Source organism: Telmatherina bonti (genome assembly GCF_933228915.1).
Source record: "Telmatherina bonti genome assembly, chromosome: 21".
Lineage (NCBI taxonomy): Eukaryota > Metazoa > Chordata > Actinopteri > Atheriniformes > Telmatherinidae > Telmatherina > Telmatherina bonti.
In genome coordinates, this window is record NC_136630.1 from 34,025,238 (window position 1) to 34,046,716 (window position 21,479).

General features: G+C 41.5%; 1 protein-coding gene across 3 annotated transcripts in view; it reads right to left on the bottom strand.

Moving 5' to 3' along the window:
• The window catches only part of LOC306771514 (cGMP-dependent protein kinase 1-like), a gene marked incomplete at its 5' end in the record, with an annotated part of 208,945 nt that overhangs the window by 136,730 nt on the left and 50,736 nt on the right, over positions 1 to 21,479 (bottom strand). For all 3 annotated transcript variants that reach the window (XM_079260682.1, XM_079260683.1, XM_079260681.1), the window contains one exon: positions 19,195 to 19,300. In XM_079260682.1, the coding sequence (XP_079116808.1) occupies positions 19,195 to 19,300 (106 nt within the window). The remainder of the gene's footprint in view (positions 1 to 19,194; positions 19,301 to 21,479) is intronic.

Sequence of the window (21,479 nt, forward strand, 5' to 3'; positions counted from 1 at the left end):
CCACATTTTTCCGAGGGAACATGAGATAAACCACATGTTTCCGAGGGAACATGAGATAAACAACATGTTTCCGAGGGAACATGAGATAAACCAAGTTTCCGAGGCAACATGAGATAAACCACATTTTTCCGAGGGAACATGAGATAAACCACATGTTTCCGAGGGAACATGAGATAAACAACATGTTTCCGAGGGAACATGAGATAAACCACATTTTTCTGAGGGAACATGAGATAAACCACATGTTTCTGAGGGAACATGAGATAAACACGGTTCTGAGGGAACATGAGATAAACAACACGTTTCTGAGGGAACATGAGATAAACCACATGTTTCCGAAGGAACATGAGATAAACCACATGTTTCCGAGGGAACATGAGATAAACCACATGTTTCCGAGGGAACATGAGATAAACAACATGTTTCCGAGGGAACATGAGATAAACCACATGTTTCCGAGGGAACATGAGATAAACAACACGTTTCTGAGGGAACATGAGATAAACAACACGTTTCTGAGGGAACATGAGATAAACCACACGTTTCTGAGGGAACATGAGATAAACAACACGTTTCTGATGGAACATGAGATAAACAACACGTTTCCGAGGGAACATGAGATAAACCACGTTTCCGAGGGAACATGAGATAAACCACATGTTTCCGAGGGAACATGAGATAAACAAAACGTTTCCGAGGGAACATGAAATAAACCACATGTTTCCGAGGGAACATGAGATAAACAACCCGTTTCCGAGGGAACATGAGATAAACCACATTTTTCTGAGGGAACATGAGATAAACCACATGTTTCTGAGGGAACATGAGATAAACACGTTTCTGAGGGAACATGAGATAAACAACACGTTTCTGAGGGAACATGAGATAAACCACACGTTTCTGAGGGAACATGAGATAAACAACACGTTTCCGAAGGAACATGAGATAAACGACATGTTTCCGAGGGAACATGAGATAAACCACATGTTTCCGAGGGAACATGAGATAAACCACACATTTCTGAGGGAACATGAGATAAACAACACGTTTCCGAGGGAACATGAGATAAACAACACGTTTCTGAGGGAACATGAGATTCACAACATGTTTCTGAGGGAACATGAGATAAACAACACGTTTCCGAGGGAACATGAGATAAACCACGTTTCAGAGGGAACATGAGATAAACAACACGTTTCTGAGGGAACATGAGATAAACCACATGTTTCTGAGGGAACATGAGATAAACAACACGTTTCTGAGGGAACATGAGATAAACCACATGTTTCTGAGGGAACATGAGATAAACAACATGTTTCTGAGGGAACATCAGATAAACAACACGTTTCTGAGGGAACATGAGATAAACAACACATTTCCGAGGGAACATGAGATAAACCACATGTTTCCGAGGGAACATGAGATAAACCACATGTTTCCGAGGGAACATGAGATAAACCACATGTTTCTGAGGGAACATGAGATAAACAACACGTTTCCGAGGGAACATGAGATAAACCACATGTTTCCGAGGGAACATGAGATAAACAACACGTTTCCGAGGGAACATGAGATAAACCACATGTTTCCGAGGGAACATGAGATAAACCACATGTTTCTGAGGGAACATGAGATAAACCACATGTTTCTGAGGGAACATGAGATAAACAACATGTTTCTGAGGGAACATCAGATAAACAACACGTTTCTGAGGGAACATGAGATAAACAACACATTTCCGAGGGAACATGACATAAACCACATGTTTCCGAGGGAACATGAGATAAACAACACGTTTCCGAGGGAACATGAGATAAACCACATGTTTCCGAGGGAACATGAGATAAACAACATGTTTCTGAGGGAACATAAGATAAACAACATGTTTCCGAGGGAACATGAGATAAACAACACGTTTCCGAGGGAACATGAGATAAACAACATGTTTCTGAGGGAACATAAGATAAACAACATGTTTCTGAGGGAACATGAGATAAACAACACGTTTCCGAGGGAACATGAGATAAACCACATGTTTCCGAGGGAACATGAGATAAACCACACATTTCTGAGGGAACATGAGATAAACAACATTTTTCTGAGGGAACATGAGATAAACCACACATTTCTGAGGGAACATGAGATAAACAACACGTTTCCGAGGGAACATGAGATAAACAACACGTTTCCGAGGGAACATGAGATAAACCACGTTTCCGAGGGAACATGAGATAAACCACATGTTTCCGAGGGAACATGAGATAAACAACACGTTTCCGAGGGAACATGAGATAAACCACATGTTTCCGAGGGAACATGAGATAAACAACACGTTTCCGAGGGAACATGAGATAAACCACATGTGTCCGAGGGAACATGAGATAAACCACATGTTTCCGAGGGAACATGAGATAAACAACACGTTTCCGAGGGAACATGAGATAAACCACATGTTTCTGAGGGAACATTAGATAAACAACACGTTTCTGAGGGAACATGAGATTCACAACACGTTTCTGAGGGAACATGAGATAAACAACACGTTTCTGAGGGAACATGAGATAAACCACATGTTTCTGAGGGAACATCAGATAAACAACACGTTTCTGAGGGAACATGAGATTCACAACACGTTTCTGAGGGAACATGAGATAAACCACATGTTTCTGAGGGAACATTAGATAAACAACACGTTTCTGAGGGAACATGAGATTCACAACACGTTTCTGAGGGAACATGAGATAAACCACATGTTTCTGAGGGAACATCAGATAAACAACACGTTTCTGAGGGAACATGAGATTCACAACACGTTTCTGAGGGAACATGAGATAAACAACACTTTTCTGAGGGAACATGAGATAAACAACATGTTTCTGAGGGAACATGAGATAAACAACACGTTTCTGAGGGAAAATGAGATAAACCACACGTTTCTGAGGGAACATGAGATAAACAACACGTTTCCGAGGGAACATGAGATAAACCACGTTTCCGAGGCAACATGAGATAAACCACATTTTTCCGAGGGAACATGAGATAAACCACATGTTTCCGAGGGAACATGAGATAAACAACATGTTTCCGAGGGAACATGAGATAAACCAAGTTTCCGAGGCAACATGAGATAAACCACATTTTTCCGAGGGAACATGAGATAAACCACATGTTTCCGAGGGAACATGAGATAAACAACACGTTTCCGAGGGAACATGAGATAAACCACATGTTTCCAAGGGAACATGAGATAAAAAACATGTTTCCGAGGGAACATGAGATAAACCACATTTTTCTGAGGGAACATGAGATAAACCACATGTTTCTGAGGGAACATGAGATAAACACGGTTCTGAGGGAACATGAGATAAACAACACGTTTCTGAGGGAACATGAGATAAACCACATGTTTCCGAAGGAACATGAGATAAACCACATGTTTCCGAGGGAACATGAGATAAACCACATGTTTCCGAGGGAACATGAGATAAACAACATGTTTCCGAGGGAACATGAGATAAACAACATGTTTCTGAGGGAACATGAGATAAACAACACGTTTCCGAGGGAACATGAGATAAACCACATGTTTCCGAGGGAACATGAGATAAACAACACGTTTCTGAGGGAACATGAGATAAACAACACGTTTCTGAGGGAACATGAGATAAACCACACGTTTCTGAGGGAACATGAGATAAACAACACGTTTCTGATGGAACATGAGATAAACAACACGTTTCCGAGGGAACATGAGATAAACCACGTTTCCGAGGGAACATGAGATAAACAACACGTTTCCGAGGGAACATGAGATAAACAACCCGTTTCCGAGGGAACATGAGATAAACCACATTTTTCTGAGGGAACATGAGATAAACAACACGTTTCCGAAGGAACATGAGATAAACGACATGTTTCCGAGGGAACATGAGATAAACCACATGTTTCCGAGGGAACATGAGATAAACCACACATTTCTGAGGGAACATGAGATAAACAACACGTTTCCGAGGGAACATGAGATAAACAACACGTTTCTGAGGGAACATGAGATTCACAACATGTTTCTGAGGGAACATGAGATAAACAACACGTTTCTGAGGGAACATGAGATAAACAACATGTTTCTGAGGGAACATGAGATAAACAACACGTTTCCGAGGGAACATGAGATAAACCACGTTTCAGAGGGAACATGAGATAAACAACACGTTTCCGAGGGAACATGAGATAAACCACATGTTTCTGAGGGAACATGAGATAAACAACACGTTTCTGAGGGAACATGAGATAAACCACATGTTTCTGAGGGAACATGAGATAAACAACATGTTTCTGAGGGAACATCAGATAAACAACACGTTTCTGAGGGAACATGAGATAAACAACACATTTCCGAGGGAACATGAGATAAACCACATGTTTCCGAGGGAACATGAGATAAACCACATGTTTCCGAGGGAACATGAGATAAACCACATGTTTCTGAGGGAACATGAGATAAACAACACGTTTCCGAGGGAACATGAGATAAACCACATGTTTCCGAGGGAACATGAGATAAACAACACGTTTCCGAGGGAACATGAGATAAACCACATGTTTCCGAGGGAACATGAGATAAACCACATGTTTCTGAGGGAACATGAGATAAACCACATGTTTCTGAGGGAACATGAGATAAACAACATGTTTCTGAGGGAACATCAGATAAACAACACGTTTCTGAGGGAACATGAGATAAACAACACATTTCCGAGGGAACATGACATAAACCACATGTTTCCGAGGGAACATGAGATAAACAACACGTTTCCGAGGGAACATGAGATAAACCACATGTTTCCGAGGGAACATGAGATAAACAACATGTTTCTGAGGGAACATAAGATAAACAACATGTTTCCGAGGGAACATGAGATAAACAACACGTTTCCGAGGGAACATGAGATAAACAACATGTTTCTGAGGGAACATAAGATAAACAACATGTTTCCGAGGGAACATGAGATAAACAACACGTTTCCGAGGGAACATGAGATAAACCACATGTTTCCGAGGGAACATGAGATAAACCACACATTTCTGAGGGAACATGAGATAAACAACATTTTTCTGAGGGAACATGAGATAAACCACACATTTCTGAGGGAACATGAGATAAACAACACGTTTCCGAGGGAACATGAGATAAACAACACGTTTCCGAGGGAACATGAGATAAACCACGTTTCCGAGGGAACATGAGATAAACCACATGTTTCCGAGGGAACATGAGATAAACAACACGTTTCCGAGGGAACATGAGATAAACCACATGTTTCCGAGGGAACATGAGATAAACAACACGTTTCCGAGGGAACATGAGATAAACCACATGTGTCCGAGGGAACATGAGATAAACCACATGTTTCCGAGGGAACATGAGATAAACAACACGTTTCCGAGGGAACATGAGATAAACCACATGTGTCCGAGGGAACATGAGATAAACCACATGTTTCCGAGGGAACATGAGATAAACAACACGTTTCCGAGGGAACATGAGATAAACCACATGTTTCTGAGGGAACATTAGATAAACAACACGTTTCTGAGGGAACATGAGATTCACAACACGTTTCTGAGGGAACATGAGATAAACAACACGTTTCTGAGGGAACATGAGATAAACCACATGTTTCTGAGGGAACATCAGATAAACAACACGTTTCTGAGGGAACATGAGATTCACAACACGTTTCTGAGGGAACATGAGATAAACCACATGTTTCTGAGGGAACATTAGATAAACAACACGTTTCTGAGGGAACATGAGATTCACAACACGTTTCTGAGGGAACATGAGATAAACCACATGTTTCTGAGGGAACATCAGATAAACAACACGTTTCTGAGGGAACATGAGATTCACAACACGTTTCTGAGGGAACATGAGATAAACAACACTTTTCTGAGGGAACATGAGATAAACAACATGTTTCTGAGGGAACATGAGATAAACAACACGTTTCTGAGGGAAAATGAGATAAACCACACGTTTCTGAGGGAACATGAGATAAACAACACCTTTCCGAGGGAACATGAGATAAACCACGTTTCCGAGGCAACATGAGATAAACCACATTTTTCCGAGGGAACATGAGATAAACCACATGTTTCCGAGGGAACATGAGATAAACAACATGTTTCCGAGGGAACATGAGATAAACCAAGTTTCCGAGGCAACATGAGATAAACCACATTTTTCCGAGGGAACATGAGATAAACCACATGTTTCCGAGGGAACATGAGATAAACAACACGTTTCCGAGGGAACATGAGATAAACCACATGTTTCCAAGGGAACATGAGATAAAAAACATGTTTCCGAGGGAACATGAGATAAACCACATTTTTCTGAGGGAACATGAGATAAACCACATGTTTCTGAGGGAACATGAGATAAACACGGTTCTGAGGGAACATGAGATAAACAACACGTTTCTGAGGGAACATGAGATAAACCACATGTTTCCGAAGGAACATGAGATAAACCACATGTTTCCGAGGGAACATGAGATAAACCACATGTTTCCGAGGGAACATGAGATAAACAACATGTTTCCGAGGGAACATGAGATAAACAACATGTTTCTGAGGGAACATGAGATAAACAACACGTTTCCGAGGGAACATGAGATAAACCACATGTTTCCGAGGGAACATGAGATAAACAACACGTTTCTGAGGGAACATGAGATAAACAACACGTTTCTGAGGGAACATGAGATAAACCACACGTTTCTGAGGGAACATGAGATAAACAACACGTTTCTGATGGAACATGAGATAAACAACACGTTTCCGAGGGAACATGAGATAAACCACGTTTCCGAGGGAACATGAGATAAACAACACGTTTCCGAGGGAACATGAGATAAACAACCCGTTTCCGAGGGAACATGAGATAAACCACATTTTTCTGAGGGAACATGAGATAAACAACACGTTTCCGAAGGAACATGAGATAAACGACATGTTTCCGAGGGAACATGAGATAAACCACATGTTTCCGAGGGAACATGAGATAAACCACACATTTCTGAGGGAACATGAGATAAACAACACGTTTCCGAGGGAACATGAGATAAACAACACGTTTCTGAGGGAACATGAGATTCACAACATGTTTCTGAGGGAACATGAGATAAACAACACGTTTCTGAGGGAACATGAGATAAACAACATGTTTCTGAGGGAACATGAGATAAACAACACGTTTCCGAGGGAACATGAGATAAACCACGTTTCAGAGGGAACATGAGATAAACAACACGTTTCCGAGGGAACATGAGATAAACCACATGTTTCTGAGGGAACATGAGATAAACAACACGTTTCTGAGGGAACATGAGATAAACCACATGTTTCTGAGGGAACATGAGATAAACAACATGTTTCTGAGGGAACATCAGATAAACAACACGTTTCTGAGGGAACATGAGATAAACAACACATTTCCGAGGGAACATGAGATAAACCACATGTTTCCGAGGGAACATGAGATAAACCACATGTTTCCGAGGGAACATGAGATAAACCACATGTTTCTGAGGGAACATGAGATAAACAACACGTTTCCGAGGGAACATGAGATAAACCACATGTTTCCGAGGGAACATGAGATAAACAACACGTTTCCGAGGGAACATGAGATAAACCACATGTTTCCGAGGGAACATGAGATAAACCACATGTTTCTGAGGGAACATGAGATAAACCACATGTTTCTGAGGGAACATGAGATAAACAACATGTTTCTGAGGGAACATCAGATAAACAACACGTTTCTGAGGGAACATGAGATAAACAACACATTTCCGAGGGAACATGACATAAACCACATGTTTCCGAGGGAACATGAGATAAACAACACGTTTCCGAGGGAACATGAGATAAACCACATGTTTCCGAGGGAACATGAGATAAACAACATGTTTCTGAGGGAACATAAGATAAACAACATGTTTCCGAGGGAACATGAGATAAACAACACGTTTCCGAGGGAACATGAGATAAACAACATGTTTCTGAGGGAACATAAGATAAACAACATGTTTCCGAGGGAACATGAGATAAACAACACGTTTCCGAGGGAACATGAGATAAACCACATGTTTCCGAGGGAACATGAGATAAACCACACATTTCTGAGGGAACATGAGATAAACAACATTTTTCTGAGGGAACATGAGATAAACCACACATTTCTGAGGGAACATGAGATAAACAACACGTTTCCGAGGGAACATGAGATAAACAACACGTTTCCGAGGGAACATGAGATAAACCACGTTTCCGAGGGAACATGAGATAAACCACATGTTTCCGAGGGAACATGAGATAAACAACACGTTTCCGAGGGAACATGAGATAAACCACATGTTTCCGAGGGAACATGAGATAAACAACACGTTTCCGAGGGAACATGAGATAAACCACATGTGTCCGAGGGAACATGAGATAAACCACATGTTTCCGAGGGAACATGAGATAAACAACACGTTTCCGAGGGAACATGAGATAAACCACATGTTTCTGAGGGAACATTAGATAAACAACACGTTTCTGAGGGAACATGAGATTCACAACACGTTTCTGAGGGAACATGAGATAAACAACACGTTTCTGAGGGAACATGAGATAAACAACATGTTTCTGAGGGAACATGAGATAAACAACACGTTTCTGAGGGAAAATGAGATAAACCACACGTTTCTGAGGGAACATGAGATAAACAACACGTTTCTGATGGAACATGAGATAAACAACACGTTTCCGAGGGAACATGAGATAAACCACGTTTCCGAGGGAACATGAGATAAACCACATGTTTCCGAGGGAACATGAGATAAACAACACGTTTCCGAGGGAACATAAGATAAACCACATGTTTCCGAGGGAACATGAGATAAACAACACGTTTCCGAGGGAACATGAGATAAACCACATGTTTCCGAGGGAACATGAGATAAACAACACGTTTCTGAGGGAACATAAGATAAACAACATGTTTCCGAGGGAACATGAGATAAACAACACGTTTCCGAGGGAACATGAGATAAACAACATGTTTCTGAGGGAACATAAGATAAACAACATGTTTCTGAGGGAACATGAGATAAACAACACGTTTCCGAGGGAACATGAGATAAACCACATGTTTCCGAGGGAACATGAGATAAACCACACATTTCTGAGGGAACATGAGATAAACAACATTTTTCTGAGGGAACATGAGATAAACACGTTTCTGAGGGAATATGAGATAAACAACACGTTTCCGAGGGAACATGAGATAAACAACACGTTTCCGAGGGAACATGAGGTAAACAACACGTTTCCGAGGGAACATGAGATAAACCACGTTTCCGAGGGAACATGAGATAAACCACATGTTTCCGAGGGAACATGAGATAAACAACACGTTTCCGAGGGAACATGAGATAAACCACATGTTTCCGAGGGATCATGAGATAAACAACACGTTTCCGAGGGAACATGAGATAAACCACGTGTCCGAGGGAACATGAGATAAACCACATGTTTCCGAGGGAACATGAGATAAACCACACGTTTCCGAGGGAACATGAGATAAACCACATGTTTCTGAGGGAACATCAGATAAACAACACGTTTCTGAGGGAACATGAGATTCACAACACGTTTCTGAGGGAACATGAGATAAACAACACGTTTCTGAGGGAACATGAGATAAACAACACGTTTCTGAGGGAACATGAGATAAACAACACGTTTCCGAGGGAACATGAGATAAACCACATGTTTCTGAGGGAAAATGAGATAAACCACACGTTTCTGAGGTAACATGAGATAAACAACACGCTTCTGAGGGAAAATGAGATAAACCACACGTTTCTGAGGGAACATGAGATAAACCACATGTTTCCGAGGGACCATTAGATAAACAACACGTTTCCGAAGGAACATGAGATAAACGACATGTTTCCGAGGGAACATGAGATAAACCACATGTTTCCGAGGGAACATGAGATAAACCACACATTTCTGAGGGAACATGAGATAAACAACACGTTTCCGAGGGAACATGAGATAAACAACACGTTTCTGAGGGAACATGAGATAAACCACACGTTTCTGAGGGAACATGAGATAAACAACACGTTTCTGATGGAACATGAGATAAACAACACGTTTCCGAGGGAACATGAGATAAACCACGTTTCCGAGGGAACATGAGATAAACCACATGTTTCCGAGGGAACATGAGATAAACAAAACGTTTCCGAGGGAACATGAAATAAACCACATGTTTCCGAGGGAACATGAGATAAACAACCCGTTTCCGAGGGAACATGAGATAAACCACATTTTTCTGAGGGAACATGAGATAAACCACATGTTTCTGAGGGAACATGAGATAAACACGTTTCTGAGGGAACATGAGATAAACAACACGTTTCTGAGGGAACATGAGATAAACCACACGTTTCTGAGGGAACATGAGATAAACAACACGTTTCCGAAGGAACATGAGATAAACGACATGTTTCCGAGGGAACATGAGATAAACCACATGTTTCCGAGGGAACATGAGATAAACCACACATTTCTGAGGGAACATGAGATAAACAACACGTTTCCGAGGGAACATGAGATAAACAACACGTTTCTGAGGGAACATGAGATTCACAACATGTTTCTGAGGGAACATGAGATAAACAACACGTTTCCGAGGGAACATGAGATAAACCACGTTTCAGAGGGAACATGAGATAAACAACACGTTTCTGAGGGAACATGAGATAAACCACATGTTTCTGAGGGAACATGAGATAAACAACACGTTTCTGAGGGAACATGAGATAAACCACATGTTTCTGAGGGAACATGAGATAAACAACATGTTTCTGAGGGAACATCAGATAAACAACACGTTTCTGAGGGAACATGAGATGAACAACACATTTCCGAGGGAACATGAGATAAACCACATGTTTCCGAGGGAACATGAGATAAACCACATGTTTCCGAGGGAACATGAGATAAACCACATGTTTCTGAGGGAACATGAGATAAACAACACGTTTCCGAGGGAACATGAGATAAACCACATGTTTCCGAGGGAACATGAGATAAACAACACGTTTCCGAGGGAACATGAGATAAACCACATGTTTCCGAGGGAACATGAGATAAACCACATGTTTCTGAGGGAACATGAGATAAACCACGTTTCTGAGGGAACATGAGATAAACAACATGTTTCTGAGGGAACATCAGATAAACAACACGTTTCTGAGGGAACATGAGATAAACAACACATTTCCGAGGGAACATGACATAAACCACATGTTTCCGAGGGAACATGAGATAAACAACACGTTTCCGAGGGAACATGAGATAAACCACATGTTTCCGAGGGAACATGAGATAAACAACATGTTTCTGAGGGAACATAAGATAAACAACATGTTTCCGAGGGAACATGAGATAAACAACACGTTTCCGAGGGAACATGAGATAAACAACATGTTTCTGAGGGAACATAAGATAAACAACATGTTTCTGAGGGAACATGAGATAAACAACACGTTTCCGAGGGAACATGAGATAAACCACATGTTTCCGAGGGAACATGAGATAAACCACACATTTCTGAGGGAACATGAGATAAACAACATTTTTCTGAGGGAACATGAGATAAACCACACATTTCTGAGGGAACATGAGATAAACAACACGTTTCCGAGGGAACATGAGATAAACAACACGTTTCCGAGGGAACATGAGATAAACCACGTTTCCGAGGGAACATGAGATAAACCACATGTTTCCGAGGGAACATGAGATAAACAACACGTTTCCGAGGGAACATGAGATAAACCACATGTTTCCGAGGGAACATGAGATAAACAACACGTTTCCGAGGGAACATGAGATAAACCACATGTGTCCGAGGGAACATGAGATAAACCACATGTTTCCGAGGGAACATGAGATAAACAACACGTTTCCGAGGGAACATGAGATAAACCACATGTTTCTGAGGGAACATTAGATAAACAACACGTTTCTGAGGGAACATGAGATTCACAACACGTTTCTGAGGGAACATGAGATAAACAACACGTTTCTGAGGGAACATGAGATAAACCACATGTTTCTGAGGGAACATCAGATAAACAACACGTTTCTGAGGGAACATGAGATTCACAACACGTTTCTGAGGGAACATGAGATAAACCACATGTTTCTGAGGGAACATTAGATAAACAACACGTTTCTGAGGGAACATGAGATTCACAACACGTTTCTGAGGGAACATGAGATAAACCACATGTTTCTGAGGGAACATCAGATAAACAACACGTTTCTGAGGGAACATGAGATTCACAACACGTTTCTGAGGGAACATGAGATAAACAACACTTTTCTGAGGGAACATGAGATAAACAACATGTTTCTGAGGGAACATGAGATAAACAACACGTTTCTGAGGGAAAATGAGATAAACCACACGTTTCTGAGGGAACATGAGATAAACAACACGTTTCCGAGGGAACATGAGATAAACCACGTTTCCGAGGCAACATGAGATAAACCACATTTTTCCGAGGGAACATGAGATAAACCACATGTTTCCGAGGGAACATGAGATAAACAACATGTTTCCGAGGGAACATGAGATAAACCAAGTTTCCGAGGCAACATGAGATAAACCACATTTTTCCGAGGGAACATGAGATAAACCACATGTTTCCGAGGGAACATGAGATAAACAACACGTTTCCGAGGGAACATGAGATAAACCACATGTTTCCGAGGGAACATGAGATAAAAAACATGTTTCCGAGGGAACATGAGATAAACCACATTTTTCTGAGGGAACATGAGATAAACCACATGTTTCTGAGGGAACATGAGATAAACACGGTTCTGAGGGAACATGAGATAAACAACACGTTTCTGAGGGAACATGAGATAAACCACATGTTTCCGAAGGAACATGAGATAAACCACATGTTTCCGAGGGAACATGAGATAAACCACATGTTTCCGAGGGAACATGAGATAAACAACATGTTTCCGAGGGAACATGAGATAAACAACATGTTTCTGAGGGAACATGAGATAAACAACACGTTTCCGAGGGAACATGAGATAAACCACATGTTTCCGAGGGAACATGAGATAAACAACACGTTTCTGAGGGAACATGAGATAAACAACACGTTTCTGAGGGAACATGAGATAAACCACACGTTTCTGAGGGAACATGAGATAAACAACACGTTTCTGATGGAACATGAGATAAACAACACGTTTCCGAGGGAACATGAGATAAACCACGTTTCCGAGGGAACATGAGATAAACAACACGTTTCCGAGGGAACATGAGATAAACAACCCGTTTCCGAGGGAACATGAGATAAACCACATTTTTCTGAGGGAACATGAGATAAACCACATGTTTCTGAGGGAACATGAGATAAACACGTTTCTGAGGGAACATGAGATAAACAACACGTTTCTGAGGGAACATGAGATAAACCACACGTTTCTGAGGGAACATGAGATAAACAACACGTTTCCGAAGGAACATGAGATAAACGACATGTTTCCGAGGGAACATGAGATAAACCACATGTTTCCGAGGGAACATGAGATAAACCACACATTTCTGAGGGAACATGAGATAAACAACACGTTTCCGAGGGAACATGAGATAAACAACACGTTTCTGAGGGAACATGAGATTCACAACATGTTTCTGAGGGAACATGAGATAAACAACACGTTTCTGAGGGAACATGAGATAAACAACATGTTTCTGAGGGAACATGAGATAAACAACACGTTTCCGAGGGAACATGAGATAAACCACGTTTCAGAGGGAACATGAGATAAACAACACGTTTCCGAGGGAACATGAGATAAACCACATGTTTCTGAGGGAACATGAGATAAACAACACGTTTCTGAGGGAACATGAGATAAACCACATGTTTCTGAGGGAACATGAGATAAACAACATGTTTCTGAGGGAACATCAGATAAACAACACGTTTCTGAGGGAACATGAGATAAACAACACATTTCCGAGGGAACATGAGATAAACCACATGTTTCCGAGGGAACATGAGATAAACCACATGTTTCCGAGGGAACATGAGATAAACCACATGTTTCTGAGGGAACATGAGATAAACAACACGTTTCCGAGGGAACATGAGATAAACCACATGTTTCCGAGGGAACATGAGATAAACAACACGTTTCCGAGGGAACATGAGATAAACCACATGTTTCCGAGGGAACATGAGATAAACCACATGTTTCTGAGGGAACATGAGATAAACCACATGTTTCTGAGGGAACATGAGATAAACAACATGTTTCTGAGGGAACATCAGATAAACAACACGTTTCTGAGGGAACATGAGATAAACAACACATTTCCGAGGGAACATGACATAAACCACATGTTTCCGAGGGAACATGAGATAAACAACACGTTTCCGAGGGAACATGAGATAAACCACATGTTTCCGAGGGAACATGAGATAAACAACATGTTTCTGAGGGAACATAAGATAAACAACATGTTTCCGAGGGAACATGAGATAAACAACACGTTTCCGAGGGAACATGAGATAAACAACATGTTTCTGAGGGAACATAAGATAAACAACATGTTTCCGAGGGAACATGAGATAAACAACACGTTTCCGAGGGAACATGAGATAAACCACATGTTTCCGAGGGAACATGAGATAAACCACACATTTCTGAGGGAACATGAGATAAACAACATTTTTCTGAGGGAACATGAGATAAACCACACATTTCTGAGGGAACATGAGATAAACAACACGTTTCCGAGGGAACATGAGATAAACAACACGTTTCCGAGGGAACATGAGATAAACCACGTTTCCGAGGGAACATGAGATAAACCACATGTTTCCGAGGGAACATGAGATAAACAACACGTTTCCGAGGGAACATGACATAAACCACATGTTTCCGAGGGAACATGAGATAAACAACACGTTTCCGAGGGAACATGAGATAAACCACATGTGTCCGAGGGAACATGAGATAAACCACATGTTTCCGAGGGAACATGAGATAAACAACACGTTTCCGAGGGAACATGAGATAAACCACATGTTTCTGAGGGAACATTAGATAAACCACACGTTTCTGAGGGAACATGAGATTCACAACACGTTTCTGAGGGAACATGAGATAAACAACACGTTTCTGAGGGAACATGAGATAAACAACACGTTTCTGAGGGAACATGAGATAAACAACACGTTTCTGAGGGAAAATGAGATAAACCACACGTTTCTGAGGGAACATGAGATAAACAACACGTTTCTGATGGAACATGAGATAAACAACACGTTTCCGAGGGAACATGAGATAAACCACGTTTCCGAGGGAACATGAGATAAACCACATGTTTCCGAGGGAACATGAGATAAACAACACGTTTCCGAGGGAACATGAGATAAACCACATGTTTCCGAGGGAACATGAGATAAACAACACGTTTCCGAGGGAACATGAGATAAACCACATGTTTCCGAGGGAACATGAGATAAACAACACGTTTCTGAGGGAACATAAGATAAACAACATGTTTCCGAGGGAACATGAGATAAACAACACGTTTCCGAGGGAACATGAGATAAACCACATGTTTCCGAGGGAACATGAGATAAACCACACATTTCTGAGGGAACATGAGATAAACAACATTTTTCTGAGGGAACATGAGATAAACACGTTTCTGAGGGAATATGAGATAAACAACACGTTTCCGAGGGAACATGAGATAAACAACACGTTTCCGAGGGAACATGAGATAAACAACACGTTTCCGAGGGAACATGAGATAAACCACGTTTCCGAGGGAACATGAGATAAACCACATGTTTCCGAGGGAACATGAGATAAACAACACGTTTCCGAGGGAACATGAGATAAACCACATGTTTCCGAGGGATCATGAGATAAACAACACGTTTCCGAGGGAACATGAGATAAACCACGTGTCCGAGGGAACATGAGATAAACCACATGTTTCCGAGGGAACATGAGATAAACCACACGTTTCCGAGGGAACATGAGATAAACCACATGTTTCTGAGGGAACATCAGATAAACAACACGTTTCTGAGGGAACATGAGATTCACAACACGTTTCTGAGGGAACATGAGATAAACAACACGTTTCTGAGGGAACATGAGATAAACAACACGTTTCTGAGGGAACATGAGATAAACAACACGTTTCCGAGGGAACATGAGATAAACCACATGTTTCTGAGGGAAAATGAGATAAACCACACGTTTCTGAGGTAACATGAGATAAACAACACGCTTCTGAGGGAAAATGAGATAAACCACACGTTTCTGAGGGAACATGAGATAAACCACATGTTTCCGAGGGACCATTAGATAAACAACACGTTTCTGAGGGAAAATGAGATAAACAACACGTTTCTGAGGGAACATGAGATAAACCACATGTTTCTGAGGGAACATAAGATAAACAACATGTTTCTGAGGGAACATGAGATAAACAACACGTTTCCGAGGGAACATGAGATAAACCACATGTTTCCGAGGGAACATGAGATAAACCACACATTTCTGAGGGAACATGAGATAAACAACATTTTTCTGAGGGAACATGAGATAAACAACACGTTTCTGAGGGAATATGAGATAAACAACACGTTTCCGAGGGAACATGAGATAAACAACACGTTTCCGAGGGAACATGAGATAAACAACACGTTTCCGAGGGAACATGAGATAAACCACGTTTCCGAGGGAACATGAGATAAACCACATGTTTCCGAGGGAACATGAGATAAACAACACGTTTCCGAGGGAACATGAGATAAACCACATGTTTCCGAGGGAACATGAGATAAACAACACGTTTCCGAGGGAACATGAGATAAACCACATGTGTCCGAGGGAACATGAGATAAACCACATGTTTCTGAGGGAACATGAGATAAACAACACGTTTCCGAGGGAACATGAGATAAACCACATGTTTCTGAGGGAACATCAGATAAACAACACGTTTCTGAGGGAACATGAGATTCACAACACGTTTCTGAGGGAACATGAGATAAACCACATTTTTCTGAGGGAACATCAGATAAACAACACGTTTCTGAGGGAACATGAGATTCACAACACGTTTCTGAGGGAACATGAGATAAACAACACGTTTCTGAGGGAACATGAGATAAACAACACGTTTCTGAGGGAACATGAGATAAACAACACGTTTCTGAGGGAACATGAGATCAACCACATGTTTCCGAGGGACCATTAGATAAACAACACGTTTCTGAGGGAACATGAGATAAACAACAAGTTTCTGAGGGAAAATGAGATAAACCACACGTTTCTGAGGGAACATGAGATAAACAACACGTTTCAGATGGAACATGAGATAAACAACACGTTTCTGAGGGAACATGAGATAAACAACACGTTTCCGAGGGAACATGAGATAAACCACATGTTTCCGAGGGAACATGAGATAAACAACACGTTTCCGAGGGAACATGAGATAAACAACATGTTTCTGAGGGAACATAAGATAAACAACATGTTTCTGAGGGAACATGAGATAAACAACACGTTTCTGAGGGAACATGAGATAAACAACACATTTCCGAGGGAACATGAGATAAACAACATGTTTCTGAGGGAACATGAGATAAACAACACGTTTCTGAGGGAACATGAGATAAACCACATGTTTCTGAGGGAACATGAGATAAACCACACATTTCCGAGGGAACATGAGATAAACCACATGTTTCTGAGGGAACATGAGATAAACAACATGTTTCTGAGGGAACATGAGATAAACAACACGTTTCTGAGGGAACATGAGATAAACAACATGTTTCTGAGGGAACATGAGATAAACAACACGTTTCTGAGGGAACATGAGATAAACAACACGTTTCTGAGGGAACATGAGATAAACAACACGTTTCTGAGGGAACATGAGATAAACAACATGTTTCTGAGGGAACATGAGATAAACAACACGTTTCTGAGGGAACATGAGATAAACAACACCTTTCTGAGGGAACATGAGATAAACAACACCTTTCTGAGGGAACATGAGATAAACAACACGTTTCTGAGGGAACATGAGATAAACAACACGTTTCTGAGAGAACATGAGATAAACCACATGTTTCTGAGGGAACATGAGATAAACAACACGTTTCTGAGGGAACATGAGATAAACAACACGTTTCTGAGGGAACATGAGATAAACAACACCTTTCTGAGGGAACATGAGATAAACAACACGTTTCTGAGGGAACATGAGATAAACAACACGTTTCTGAGGGAACATGAGATAAACAACACGTTTCTGAGGGAACTGTCATGGGTCTGAGGGCCCTGGTGTGTGTGTGTGGGTGTGTCTTGTTTTAGGTGGAGCCTTTGTTGGCAATTCCTCACAGCTGAAGGCAATCATCTCATTTCATGGCCACAGTATATCTACGCTGGTTTGAGCACGACTCTCCGTCGGATCGTTGCATACACTTCCTTGGTAACGTCTGGTCTCTGTGATCGTGTGTTTCCTTTGTCCTGCTGTTTGAAAGAACTTTGCCTTGTTTCAGAAACCCTTCTGTTAACCAGCCATTCCAGTCCTTCAGCTGCTATTCCTGCCTGCTTGCCTGCCAACTTGCTCCGCCATCTCAATTTGCCACCTCTTTTGCAAATAAACTGTCTTTGTTACCGCAAGCTAACGCTTCCGCGATTGGGTCCCCATTTTTCCCCCCCTGACAGGAACATGAGATAAACCACATGTTTCCGAGGGAACATGAAATAACTTCTAAGATTGAGTTTTTTTGAAGTCTGCTGACACACTTTACTGCAATAAAGTTTTTAACACATATTTATAAGGTAAATATTTATTAATAACACATTTACTGGATCATAGGAAATCAGTTTAAGAAAGGAAAAATGAAACATTGCTCAAGGTAAATGCACGTTGAAAAATGTGACCATTATTTGTTTCCAGCTCTTTGATTGGCTGCTGTGGAACCAGTTCAAGCTGAAGCTTCTGACTGGATGTGTGCACGTTCTGGAGTTGGTCACCTCTTCAGGAAGTCCATGTATTCAGCGTGTTTGATGAGTCCGGTTCTCATCATGATGGTCTGGAAACACTGCCGGTCGATGGCCCACAGCTTCACATGGGTCAGAGCTGGAAAGGACACATTCAGCGGATCAGAACCCCAACCGCACCAGTTTGACTGACCCGGAACGTCTTTCATCCATCTACATGTCTGCAGCTGCCAAACAAATACCAGTTTCTGCTCTGTAAATATTCATGTGTTTGTCTTTAATCTGCACATGAGGATCAGATGAAAGCATGAATCATGATACAGTATGTGCACACAGTATGTATCGTCATGGCAACAGCATGCAGGTCTGTGCATGTGTGTGTTGTTCAAACATCACAGGATGAAACTTGCGGCTGAACAGAGCTGTAGGTCCAATCTGCTGAAGTTTAAATCACCAACTTTCATGTAATGAGGAATGCAGTTGCTTAGCAACATGGACCTTTGCAAGGTGACACTGGAGCCCTCTCCCACTGGAGAGTCAAATGTTGAATCTCTGTCTCATGATTTAACACCAAGGCTCGGATCTACACAAGGATTGCATGTACTGAAACGTATTCAAACTCACTGCACACGCACAAAAAAAGTACAAACTGATTTACTAACAGTACACAAAGAGTTGCATCTTTCAAAGGTGCAAAATAACACACTCTGCATCCTGTTAGTACAATTGTTAAAATGAATATGTAAGATAGGATTTTCACAAACTATGCATATTGCATATTTTCAGAGAGCATGCAAATATATTAATTTAGCACCTGCAATGTGATTTCTCAAACCTTAGAGCAATGTTGCTGAGGAAACAATCATCAGAACATCTGGCTTATCCAGCATGTTGGAGCTGTTGGAGAAACTCAGGATGGATGTGGAGGATGTGGACGCACACCTCCAGATGACATATTGCGTGTCACAGTTGGGATCTCCCAAACGCCCTGTCCAAGTTCTAAATGCTTTGTATCGCCAGACGGTCACAGCTGTTAGGTTTTCATGCACTCTGCAGTCATTACTGCAGTCACTTGTTTCAGCAGCTGGATTCTTAGAGTAATAGAAGATTATGACTTATTTAAACAAAAAAAAAAGGTCTTCTGTTCTCCGAGCTGTGAGCTGGTGAGATTTTAGATGGCTGACTTGTAGATAGGTCAGGTTATGAAATCCTTAATAAAAAAATAAATGAGGCCTAAATTAGGAACAGGAGACTGTGTCATATGCATTCATGTTTTCTTTCTTATTTTAAGGTGACATACATCCCCACCTGTTTTATCAGTGTGAATGTGATTTATTGCATTCACACTATTGTGTTCTTAGTTCTCTTTATTCTTTATTATTATTATTATTATTATTATTATTATTATTATTATTATTATTATTTATAATTCATTCATTTATTCATTTCATTCATTTATTCATTTGTCTGTGCTGCTTTGAAACCAGCAAGTTTTACATAAATTTATGTGGAACTTTACAGTTTACTGAAGCTGCTTCTATTCACAAAGTAAAGTTAGATGATCACTCCCAGCCATTTTCTTTGACCAGCTGTGTCTGTTTGCAGTAACTTATCGTGTCATTTCCTGTTTCCCTAGCGTGTGTCGCTGCATATTTCTAATAGCCGTTGGCTGCTTCAACCTTTTTCTAACTGCTATGTTTGCTAACCAACCACGCAGAAAATCTTCCCAAACCACTGTTTTTATATATTGGATTTATTTTCGGGATCTTAGGCTTTCTGTTTATTTGACTTAAACAGCTCAAGCACTCGGTTTTAGCATGGCTGCTAGCTCTCTTCCCACACCCCGGTCCCCTGCCTTTTCTTGCTCGGTGTGTCTGATGTTTAGCTACTCCTCCGCCTCCTTTAGTGATAACGGTAGGTGTATTAAGTGTAGCAGCTTGGCAGCTCTGGAGGCGAGGCTCTGTGAGTTAGAAGCCCAGCTCCGCACTCAGTTAGGGAAGCAGTTAGTCAGCAAGCCCCCATTAGCCAGTGCGGCGCTACCAGCCAGGGCAGCCATCCCTAGCCGTCCCTCAGCAGTTCCCGCGCAGCCGGGAGCCGAGGCGGGCTGGACGACGGTCAGGCGGAAGCGTAGCCCCAAACCAAAACCCACTGGCCACCACCGACCTGTTCACGTTTCTAACAGATTTTCCCCGCTCGGCGACACACCCGCTGAGGCAGAAACCCTGATTATAGGTAGTTCCATAGTCAGAAACGTGGCTCTAGAGACACCGGGGACCATAGTCAAATGCATTCCTGGGGCCAGAGCGGGCGACGTCGAA